The following is a 12170-nucleotide window of genomic DNA, read 5'->3' on the forward strand; positions in this document are numbered from 1 at the left end:
AAGGCTCTGCTCCTGTCCATTGAGAGGTTGAAAACATAGAGCACATGTTTTTTAGCTGCCAGTACTATAAGGAAGCACAGCATGATGAGATTATTACTCCATTGTTAGATAAAATCTCTAGTCTCACTGAAAAAGTTAGACTTGGCTATCTTCTATCTGATAAGAATGCCAGAATTATGCATCTAGCAGCTAGATTCTGTTTGGTGATATTTAGGTCTTGCTTGGAAACTGTACTGTAATTAGATTTTAATTTTAAATTGTTTTATCTGGTCTATAATATGCCTTGAATTTTTAAGTGTAAATGTGTTATATGATTGGTCAAGTGACTGTAATAAAAAACAAACAAATGATTTAATGCATGCTACATCAAGACAGAATTTTATAATTAGTATATCTCACTAGCACACTTAAACAAATGTTGGATGGTATTTCACACCTGTAACACTGTTAATGTTTTCATTTCTCTATTTTTCCTTTGACTGATTAGGTTGGAAGTTCTACAGATACACTGAAAGCACTTCAGTTTGCCTTTGATGATAGTAAAACTCAAGCCATTTATCTTCTTACTGATGGGAGACCTGATCAGGTAACCATGAAAGAGGCAAACTGTGTCAGGGCAGTATGATGATGTAACACTGGCTGTATGACAAGTCTCTGTAGAGGAGGGATGGCTAAAGTGAGGCTAGGCTGGCAGTTAGAGGAAGACCTCTACATCTCTTGCCCCAGCCAACATGGTTGTAGCAGTGGAGACATCAGAAGAAGCATGATCTTTCAGGCCTCAAAGTAGTAGGTCCTCAAAACTTGTTTGTGTGTGTGTTTATGTGTGTGTGGGGAGAAATGGAACAGAATTCTTGGTTGAACTGTGACAAGCAGTGGTGCAAGTACTGTGGGAAAAAGTAACAGTGTTTGAGGGGGGGAAAGGTGATGGAAAATACTATCAAGTCTCACAGCTGACTTACGGTGAACCTGTAGGGTTTTCAAGGCAAGAGATGTTTAGAAGTAGTTTGCCATTGCTTACGTCAGCTTACTGACCCTAGACTTTGTTGGTGGTCTCCCATTTAAATACTAATCATGGCCAGCTCCACAGCTTCTGAATTCTGAGGAGGCTGGGGTACTCTGCACCTTTCAGTCAGAGTAGGGGGAGGATACTGAAGAGCAAAACTGATCAGTGATGAAGGTTTTAGAAAGTAGCAGTGAAAGGAAAACCAGATGTCCTGGTGGATTGGTAAGAGAAGACAAGACTTGAAGGTGGGAGTCCTTTGGGTAGTAGAAGTCATAAATACAATGGAATTTAATGGGGGAGGAGATGATGGTATTGTGGCAGGAGCTATAGCTGCCAGACTAGAATTAGACAATAAATTAAACTCAGGGGCGCTGCTGAAAACAGCACCAACGTTTATTGGCTCCACCTCTTTAACATTTAATAGCATCTACTTTCAGTTGTGATGTCATGACATTCTGTATTTCCCTGTTGCCCATAAGAAACAGTCAATGATATGCAGCCAGGGAAGTGAAACATAGAATGTCATGACTTCACAACATAAGCTGCTAAGTTCCATTAGATGATATAGATGGGGAGAAAGGAAACTAAACATGCAGCTTCTGCCTCAGCCATAGGAAGAGACCTGCATTTCAGTCTTAATCTTAGGAAATTTACCATAGAAGCTGCAGAGTTTGCTGTCTTTTCCAAATGTCTAGATCAGAGGTGTCTAACTCATTTGTTATGAGGGATGGATATGACATAAATGCCACTTTGTTGGGCCTGGCCATAACATGCATGCCATAAAATGTAACATAAGATACCAGATATATAAACTTTATAAAGATGATTTCAGATATGGAATGGTAATAGCAAGTGAATGACAATAGCAGGCTTGATTGGATTACGTGTAATAAGCAGAGGGTAGTAGATGTGGAGATACCAATATTGGTAATGAGACAGGAAACCTAGGTCTCAATTCCATCCAGGAGGATTCAGTTCAGGAGGATGCAAAGAATAAATGGACATAAGCAGGGCTTTTTTGTAGCAGGAACTCTTTTGCATATTAGACCACATTACCCTGATGTAATTAATCCTCCAAGAGTTTACAGTAGGCCCTGTAATAAGAGCCCTGTAAGCTCCTGGAGGATTGGCTACATCAGGAGTGTGTGGCCCAATATGCAAAGGAGTTCGTGCTACAACAAAAGGCCTGGACATAAATCTGACATCATAAACTACAACATTCAGTTGCTGACCTAACAGTAGCAGTGCTCTTACAAAGGAATTTCAAAGGAAGATTAGAAAGAGAGGGCTGAATTGCAATTAATAATGAAGCTCAAGACAATGCATTCTCCTGGTCGGAACTGAGGGCCAGTTTTCCAGTCTCGTTACCAATGTGTGCTATTAACATTTGGCATCTGAAATCACTCCACTCTCCAAGATATAAGGACTAATCCAAGTATTTAATTCCTAATCAGGGTCTTTTTTGAAAGAAAATAAATCCAGATAGGAACAGGGAAATCCAATCTTTTTTTTTAAACAACTTTTCAGAATAAGCCAAAATAATTTCCTCAGTAGACATTGTACATGTCAGAAAAATCCATCCTTCCACCCACCCACTCTGCTCCCTCCCTCCAAAGAAGAAATGTTCTTACACACAAAAGCTTATACCTGGAATCAAACATGGTTGGTCTTGAAGCTGCCATGGGACTCTTTCTTCTCACTTCCTTCTTCCCCAAAAGAGGAGGGATAGCCCTGGAAAAGGAAACACAAGCTGTGTGTGTGTATGAGCTTTTCTTTATATCTCTCCTGCAGGAAGCAGCCATGGCATCTCTATGTGCCTCTGTGTGTCTGTGAGAAAGATAGAGAGAGAGAAAGAGCGAAGGAAGGAAGGGGAGGGAAGGAGGCAGGAAGCAAAGAGCCACTGAGGGAGCTGGGAAAAAAGCAAGCTACAATGTAGCTCCAGTAGCAGGTCTGGAAAAGGAAGCAGAAGAAGGAAGTTGTTTGGGGGCATAGGGTTGCCAAGTCCAATTCAAGAAATATCTGGGGACTTTGGGGGTGGAGCCAGGAGACTTTGGGGGTGGAGCCAGGAACAAGGGTGTGACAAGCATAATTGAACTCCAAGGGAGTTTTGGCCATCACATTTAAAGGGACAGCACACCTTTTAAAATGACTTCCTTCCATAGGAAATAATGAAGGATAGGGGCACCTTCTTTTGGGGCTTATAGAATTGGACCCCCTGGTCCAATCGTTTTGAAACTTGGGGGGTACTTTGGGGAGAGGCACTAGATACTATACTGAGAATTTGGTGCCTCTACCTCAAAAAACAGCTCCCCCAGAGCCCCCGAAACCTCCAGATCAATTCCCCATTATACCCTATGAGAATTGATCTCCACATAGGGAATAATGAAGTGCTCAGCAGACGTCCCCCCCCCCCTGTTTCTGGCGACTCTGAAGCGACGGATTGGCATCTCTACTCACGAGTTGCTGCCAACTTCTTCAAAGTAACACAGACATACCATCCCAAGAAGAAGCCTTTCAATCGGAGACTGAAGCCTCCAAAGGCACATGGTCCTCTGGGAGTGGGGCTTCCCCCCGCCGGCCAGCTGACTGGGGGTGGGAAGGAGCCTGGGAAAGCGGAAGAACCCCCGCTGGGACCTGGGGATTGGCAAGCCTATTGGGGGCAGGATGTATCCCATGGGCTGCATGTTTGACAGTCTAGACTAGATACTGGAGGGGTGGGGGTGAGGACTGAGTGAGATTCAGCTCTCCAGGATACATTCAAATATCCTTTGAAAGGCTGCACTTCTTTTGGAAGAATATTACATTTATTATGCTGTTACAGATAGTGGAAAATGTATATGGGAAATAAAAACTTATTGATTTTGATGTGTAATACAATAAATTATAAGAAGTTGCCTCTATCCATATTGTCTTAATGGTGTACACTGGTAGTGGATCATTAATTGCTGAATTACACCTGTCATTGTTAGGGGTTTTATTCCATATGTTAATGGCAGGTTGTAAATGTTGATGTACAAAGCTTGCAACAGTATGCGGTCAGCAGTGATCTCACAATTGTATTATTAGTAAAATTGCACTGCTAATATTATCTTGGAAAATTACAGTTCATAACAGAGGTCCCCAACCTTTTTGAGCCTGTAGGCACCTTTGGAATTCTAACACAGATTGGGGTATGACTGCAAAATGGCTGCCACTGGAGATAGAGCCATCTACAAAATACTATGAAGTGAGGTCATGCATAACTTCATTATTAACAGTAACAATTCTACATTTCAAGCAGAAGCTGTGCTTTACAGGATGGCTTTAAAAATGAACATAGTGTTTGAAAATACTTTCTTGCATACACAAAAAGGTAAACATATTGAGCTAGTATCTGCCAGTACCTGTCTTCATTTTTCAGGAGTCAGACCTGACTATCCCCTTTATGTGAGCTGGGTAAAAGCCACAACTGGCCTCTCTCACTCACTATAACACTTGGCAGGCACCAGGAAAGTATTTGGTGGGTACCATGGCACTCATGGGCTCTATGTTGAATGCTCCTGGTTTATAATTTAACTGGAAAAAATCAATTTGTTAATATACATATATTTTAAAGTTCTTTGAGTTTTAAGCAGTGGGTTTAATGAATAGAAGATGACTTGAATATTTGAAAAATCTTATATGTTGCAGTGTTTTTAGACTGAATGTCTATCTAACTTGGTAAATTAACATAAAGGAAGTTTCCTTACAATGGTCTATCCATCCCAGAATTATGGTTCATAGTGGCTCTCAGCTTTAGCCAACCCTCCTGCCTGAGAGCCTTTAAAATTAGTTTTGCCGTGGATTGTGCCCAATATCCATATTATAAATGTGAAATAGGTGTGCTGCTGTAGAATAATAGTTCATCTCTAAATTTCAGCCAGGGTTACCTTAGCTTTGTCTTGATAGTGGTTTGCTCTGCTCACTGTTATGCACTTTGTTGCACAATGAATAGTACAGAAAGCATCCTGGACCATTACCACCCCGCTCTGGTAAGCCACCATAGTCAGTATAGGAGATGAGCTATACATACTGCAGGATTGTTTCTGATTGTATCTGCTACACAGAGCAGTTGAGACCAGTTCATCTTGAAATATCCCAAGTACCTGGACTGTTGGACTGGAGGTGCTGATAAAAAAATTAAATCCATTTGCATAAAACTGTCAATCCCTAGGATGCAGTTCTTCTCATTGATAATTCAGTCAGATGTATTCCTACTGGGAGTAATGAAAATTATGGTGGAAGTCAATAAAATCTTTAATAGTTTATTCTAAATGAAAGTTATGGTGGAAATCAATAAAATCTTTAATAGTTTATAGGGGAGGGACGGTGGCTGAGTGGTAGAGCATCTGTTTGGGAAGCAGAAGGTCCCAGGTTCAATCCCTGGAATCTCCAAAAAAGGGTCCAGGCAAAATAGGTGTGAAAAACCTCAGCTTGAGACCCTGGAGAGCCGCTGCCAGTCTGAGTAGACAATACTGACTTTGATGGACCAAGAGTCTGATTCAGTATAAGGCAGCTTCGTATGTCCATATGTCCATTCTTTTCCCTTTGCCTAAGAAGATGTAGTATGAAGGCAGTTTTAAGCAGCAGTTGAGTAGCATCCTTCAAACATGCTTTGGATTTCCTGTATTAAGCTGTGGGTTGAATGATGACCTATAAGGTCCCTTACAAACCTTAGGACTCTAGGACTACCTTTGCATTAATTAATCTCCCTCTCCCTTTTTTGCAGCCTCCCCAAACCATTTTAGCCCAGCTTGAACTTCAGCGAAAAATTCCCATTCACACAATTTCCTTCAACTGTGATGATACAAGAGCCAATAAATTTTTACATCAGTTGGCCAATGAAACAGGTGGACGGTTTCATTACTATCATATTTGTTTGATGGACCCTGAGGCTCCTAAACCTTTTGAGGCAAGTATTGAAAAGCTGGACAAAAATTTCTCAAAAATTAATATTAAGGTCATGTGAAAGTTTCTTATTAAACCTATCAAGTGCAAGAACTGCTGATGAGAGGGGTATGCAGTACTGAGATAACAAGTTTATGGTTTCACTACATTCATGTATTGCCTTTTATTTATGTATTTAAGACCACTAGTGATTGCAAATTTTTTTTTAAAGATTTTAATTAAATATTCCAAGATGCTGTGAACTCTGTAGTAAATGTAAGACTGTAAAATGAAGAGTAATATAGCAATGATTCTTTGGAATACAATAATCTGTTGAAAAATGTAACTCCACCAGAGATATATTGTCAAATCAGCAGTTTTTGCAAAGATAACACAATATGAATTTTCAACCAAAAGTCTGCTCTGGGATACTTGTTCTTGTAACACTTTAACTTGATTAAAATTACTCTTAAAATATAGGGAGAGCTGAAGTATATAAAGCAGAAAGGAGCAGAAGTGAAATTTAATGAATGCCAGAAAAGAAATGCAAGGAATAATAGAGACTAAATATAGAAACGAAGATTAATGGATAGTGTTCCAAGATACTAATTTCACATGGTCATAATGTAACATTTTTTCCACTTGGAATTATGGGCCAATTTATTATAATGTTCAGCACTGGTTTAGTTCAGCAATAAATATATATTTCTAATGAACTGACAATAGCTCATATCTCTTTCAGTCTGAGGATATATATCTCCTTAAGAAAGAGATTGAACAAGGGGGAAAAGAACTGAAGAAAACAAAAGCATTCTACACTGATGACTTATTGATGGATTGGATTAATGGCGCAGAAAGTCGGGAACATAAGTATGTGCTTTCATTGGTTTTACCTCTTATATCACCCTTGGGCTGCTTTTTGCATGTTTTGTCTTGACTGTTGAATACTAGAAGGTAAAAATTACAAGAAGAGATATTTTCCCTGACAGGGAAAAATTCACTGAATGTTTTTCAAAGAGTAAAAACTTTTATCTTGATAGAAAAAAAATGATTACTTCCCTGACATTTATTTGGGGTCCCTTTGTAAAAGTTAATGCAGATTAGAAAAATAGTGTGTGTTTGAAAAATGTTAAGAGGTTTTCATGTGTGTGTGGTTCTTTTGCTCCTTTCTTCTCATGGTTGGATAATTCATCCATCCAGTCTCAATGTTTCCTTAGTTTTGTTCATAATAACTCTTGCCTATGGCCTGATTCATTCCCCATGACTATAAGCTGCCTTTTCCATGCCCGAAATGTGGTTTGAATAACGGTATACAGATACATCACTCAGAGGACTAAATCACAGTAAGGAGAGAACCACATGTGTCAAGTGGTCATTATAAACAGGACAGTCAGGTGTATTATTCCATTGTTATCTCTTCCTTGCACAACATTGCATTCTGAAAACACCCAGTTTGTACCTGGAGAAACAAGTGGCTGTAAGCAGTTCCCACTAGTTTATAATAAAGTAGTTGTCCTTATACTCTGAAACAATATATTCATGGCTGTTGAATTACTTGATACATTTCTGTATGGTTTGATTTTCCAGGAATCTCTTTGAGCATTAAACTTCAGGTTCACATGATCAGCTTTCCCACCATTCCAATTTCACAAACAAAATGTATTAAACGTGCAGTATTTCAGACATCACACTTCTTGGCACAGCTAGTGATACGTCTGTTTCTTAAACAGACATCGCAAGCAGGCTTTTACTGCATCCACAATAAGCAAACAAGTTGAGAGGCTGAATCCCCCACCTCCAGATAGGCCATATTGTGCCTCTGAAGAGCCAGCATCAGCTTCTCCTCAGCCTGGTACAGATGGACGTCAGGCACACCCTGAGAGTCTAACCAGAAAGAAGAAAGCATTATATGCAGGTAAAACAGACTCTGGAGATTACTCAATAAAGCTTGTCCCTTCTCTGCCATGTATTGAGTGCAGTCAGCAAAGTACTGCTTTCATGAAATCCCACGCTGCCTTCATTTCAGCACAGCTATAGCAGGCACAATGTTACATGGAATTCATCTTCTGTCAGCAAAATTAAAATACTCCTGAGTCAAGGTAAGCGTTGAGGTGTTTTGATCAAGAGGACACACACTCTGGATATGTAACTATTCATTAGCTTTCTTTCATATTGACTGTTTCTTATGGCAGCTATGATGCACAGTTGGCTTCACCTCTTCCTGGGAGAAAGGAACTTGTTTAGGCAGGTTCTCCTTACCTCCTATTAGGATTACCTTGTGCTGGTGGGGGGTGGAAGAGAGTTTTCCAGGAGCAGAGAGTGGGGCACATCGCCACGCGTGATGTCCCTGATGTGATGATGTGGAAATGACATCATCATGCCATGGACATTGTGCAGTGACACTCTGCTTTATAGGCAAACTCTATAGTAAAATTGGGCTAAAGCCATAGAGTTTTGCCCAAAAACCAGAGTGTTGCCATGCGATGTCCCCACCACGATCATGTTGCTTCTGGGTGACATCACATCAGAGATGTTGTGTGGGGGCATGGCTGTTGGTGTTGGGGCTTCCCCCTCCAGCCAGCTGGCCGGCAGCAGAAAAGAGCCTACAAAATAGGGTTACCTGGGGACCAGCAACCCTACCTCCTATAAATCTTTGGTGTGTGTATGTGGTGAGCTGTTCCCCTTACTTGCATCAGAAAATAATACTGGGCTGTTTTGCATTTATTTGAATGCAGTTTTTCACTTAGCCCTGTTCTGACGAGGAAAACATTAGGTGACTGAAGAGATAAGTATAGGGCAGTTCATGTTTTACTTTCTGGTGAAGAGTGAAGGAAGTACATAGGAAACCTGAAACTTATACTTGATTGGTAGTTTTCATCAGAATATACAGCTGAAAACAGATCTCACTTAAAAATTGAAAATTATATATATATTTTTAAAAAGTACATGATTCAAAAAATGGAAGTAGGTGACCTCTTTTTGAAACCCCAACGCAATCATTTCAACAATTCCAAGGCATCAGATGAGGAAACAGTTATTGCATCTCCTGACCTATTCCTTCAGTACTCTGTTTGCTTTCTTTCTGTCCTGCCTAATGTGAGGCAAAAATAGAGTCCTCCTGATCCCAAGAAACGGGAAAGGAATGTGGAAGTGGTGACAGGAGGTACAATGGTGTCACCTTGATCTTCTTCGTGGTCTCTGTGCTTCACACTCATGGGATAGAGCGCCTGCGCTGAACCCCGAATCAGTACCTAAAAAGCCCGGGATTTTTTCGCGCTCGGCACCAATGGGCATGCGCAGGCGTCCCAGTGCGCATGCTCACCGGCGCCAGCGTGAGGATCCCACCAGTTCCTTTCTGACCGCTGCGCTGAGTGGATCTCCTTTCATGTCCCCGGTCGGTAAAGTAATCTTGGATTGCTTTTTTGTCTTTGTATATAGCCCGTTTGTTATTTTCTTAGTGTAGTTAGTTAGTTAGTTGTTAGATAGTTAGTGTTGTTAAAAAAAAAAGAGTTTGTTGGACTTGCCCTTCGGGGCTCAGTTCCCCCCCCCCATTTTTCCCCCTCTATGCGTCTATGGAAAGACATTGGGGGTTTGCCAACATGATTGCCCCCCCCCCCCGACGGCCATTCCCTCTGTCTCCTCTGTCTGAGTGAGAGACATTGAGTCGATTCTTACACTCACTGTCTGAGTTTCTCAAAACAAACTCGTAAGAATCGTGTGGCGAGGCTTTCGGCAGCTTTGGTCGAGTCGGCACTTTGTCCACAGAAGATGGCATTGGGCCCGTCGGTACCGATGGGTGAGGCCGCAGCCCCGACGGTCACATTGGCTGAGACTTCACCAATCAGGACCGAGATGCCGGTCGAACGCGGGCGTTCCACGAAATGGCCTTCTGAAGGGTCAGTGGACACCCTGGCTAAGAGGCGTCGGGATGATTCGGGGACCCGATCATCCACGTCATAGAAGGGGAAATTGGAGGAGAAGCAGAAAAAGAGACCCTCCCACACCCCTTCGCCTTTGCATAATGCTTCGACATCGACAGCCCCACTGAGGAAGATCTCGGTGTCCCCGCGTTGTAGCCTTTCGGTGTCGAAAGGCAGTGCTTCGCAGCTGCGCCTATTGGCATCGGAGCACGAGATTGACCTGACTCAGCACTCCCACTCTTCAGGGTCCAGGCGTCGCAGTGAGAGTGACTCGGTCTCGGAGGTGGAGGTGTTGGCACCGATGGATCAGGCGAGAGGCCAGAGAGAGCTGGAACCGACTGCAGTAGTTCGTTGCTTCCCACTGCTTCCACCATGGGAGCAGCGCCAATGGCCTCCTTACCCTTATCCTTACCCACCATACCAATGGTACCCTCCTTGCGAGTTCGCAGACTGGGACCAGCAGTCCGAGGCATCCCACATGTCCAGGCTGTCTCAACATTCTAGACGGCATCCTTCGGCATCGATCGCTGTCCTGCCTGACAGACGCGGCGTGGTGGTGGAGGAAGTCCAACCTCGGTCGTCGGGGTCGATCCGGTCGCCCATCAGAGTCTACTCCGGTGCTCTCAGAACAGTCTCTACACAGAGAGTCTTCATCGTTGGACTCCGAGTTCAGTACCGACGATCCGGACCGGGCTTTGGAACCTTCCCCGGTGTCTCATACGGCTGAGAATCTTTCCATCTCACTGTCGGAGGATCTGAAGTCGTATGGGGACCTGGTGAAGAGGATGTCACTCTCCCTCTCGCTTCTGGTGTCACAGCTGCAACCCGTTGTAGACGATAACGTGTTCGACATCATGCAACGGGATACGTCTACAGCGGTTGCCTTGCCGGTGACGAAGGTCATCCTACAGGCGGTGAAGGAGCCTTGGGCAAAGCCTGCTTCTACACCCATGTCATCAAGAAGGTTGGACCATATGTACCGTGTCCAAGAATCCGGAGCTGAGTTCCTCTTCACACACCCAAAGCCAAATTTGGTGGTCATTTCCTCCTCATCAAAGGCCCGCAAGATGCACTCCTCTCCACCAGACAAGGAGGGAAAGAAGCTGGATAACGTTGGGAGGAAGTTCTATTCTGCTGGGGCGCTGGGAGTAAAGGTATCTAACTAGGCCGCATGCATGGCTAGATACCAATACTCAGTATGGGAACAACTAACCCCCCTCCTGTCTTCCCTGAGTGAGGAGAAGAGGTCGGCTGCAAAGAAGTTGCAGAAGGAAGGCTTTGCTGTAGCCAAACAACTACTGGCTGCAGCAAAGCACATGGGCAACGTCTCAGCAAGGACCATCACTTCTGCCGTCTGCCTCTGCCGCCGCCACTCCTGGCTCAGATCTATGGCTCTCCAGCAGGACACCAGAGCCTTCATTGAAGATTTGCCCTTTGAGGGTGAAGGCCTGTTCAGCTCTACCACTGACAATGCGCTTTAGGAAATGGACAAAAGTATAAAAACTTCCAGGAAACTGAGTGTACCAGCATCTTCCAGAGCTGCGAAACAGAAACAGTAGCACAAGCCTTGGGCAAAGAAGCCGTACCAAAAGTTCTCCTTGGAACAGCAGTGGAGACCTCGCTCTGCTCAACCTGAGAGTAGGTCCCCATACAGGGGGAACAACAGAAACTGTTATGCTTCACAGACCACCAGCAAGTCCAAGGGCACTCGCCCTCAAAAGCAGGGCTTTTGACTTTCTGGCAGCACGCGTCACCGTCCCCTCTTCCACTTCATCTATCCGCCTCCGCCCATTCCTGTCGGCCTGGGAGTCCATCACTACGGACAGGTGGGCGGTTTCCATCGTAGCGGAAGGCCACAAAATAGACTTTGCTCAGATTCTGAACCAATCTGTGGTAATTACCACTCCCCCTTCCCCACCTCTGCTGTCAGAGGTGAGCAACCTCTTACAAAAACAAACCATAGAGAGGGTCCCGATGGAGGCCAGGACAGGAGGCTTCTACTCTCGTTACCTCCTGGTTCCCAAGCAGGACGGGGGTCTAAGACCAATCATGGATCTTCGGAATCTGAACAAATTCATTTTGTACCAGAAGTTCAGAATGTCCACTCTGCAAACAATTCTGCCCCTCATCAACCAAGGGGATTGGATGGCAACACTGGACCTTAAGGATGCATACTTCCATGTCAGCAACCATCCAGCGTTCAGACGTTTCCTTTGGTTTGCAGTAGGTTCTCAGTCCTTCCAGTTCAAAGCTCTTCCGTTCGGCCTGTCCACTGCACCTCGGGTGTTCACGAAGATGATGAGCATTGTGGCTGCCCATCTCCGGCTTCAAGGGATAGTCGT

At 43.6% G+C, this 12170-nt stretch overlaps 1 protein-coding gene across 1 annotated transcript in view; it reads left to right on the top strand.

Annotated features, from left to right (window-relative positions):
* VWA3B (von Willebrand factor A domain containing 3B) overlaps positions 1–12170 on the top strand; it is a 91670-nt gene that overhangs the window by 40327 nt on the left and 39173 nt on the right. Inside the window, exons 14-17 of the mRNA XM_060235245.1 lie at positions 488–586; positions 5751–5933; positions 6651–6778; positions 7639–7823. Coding sequence (XP_060091228.1) covers positions 488–586; positions 5751–5933; positions 6651–6778; positions 7639–7823 — 595 coding nt within the window. The remainder of the gene's footprint in view (positions 1–487; positions 587–5750; positions 5934–6650; positions 6779–7638; positions 7824–12170) is intronic.

Source organism: Heteronotia binoei, chromosome 3 (genome assembly GCF_032191835.1).
Source record: "Heteronotia binoei isolate CCM8104 ecotype False Entrance Well chromosome 3, APGP_CSIRO_Hbin_v1, whole genome shotgun sequence".
Lineage (NCBI taxonomy): Eukaryota > Metazoa > Chordata > Lepidosauria > Squamata > Gekkonidae > Heteronotia > Heteronotia binoei.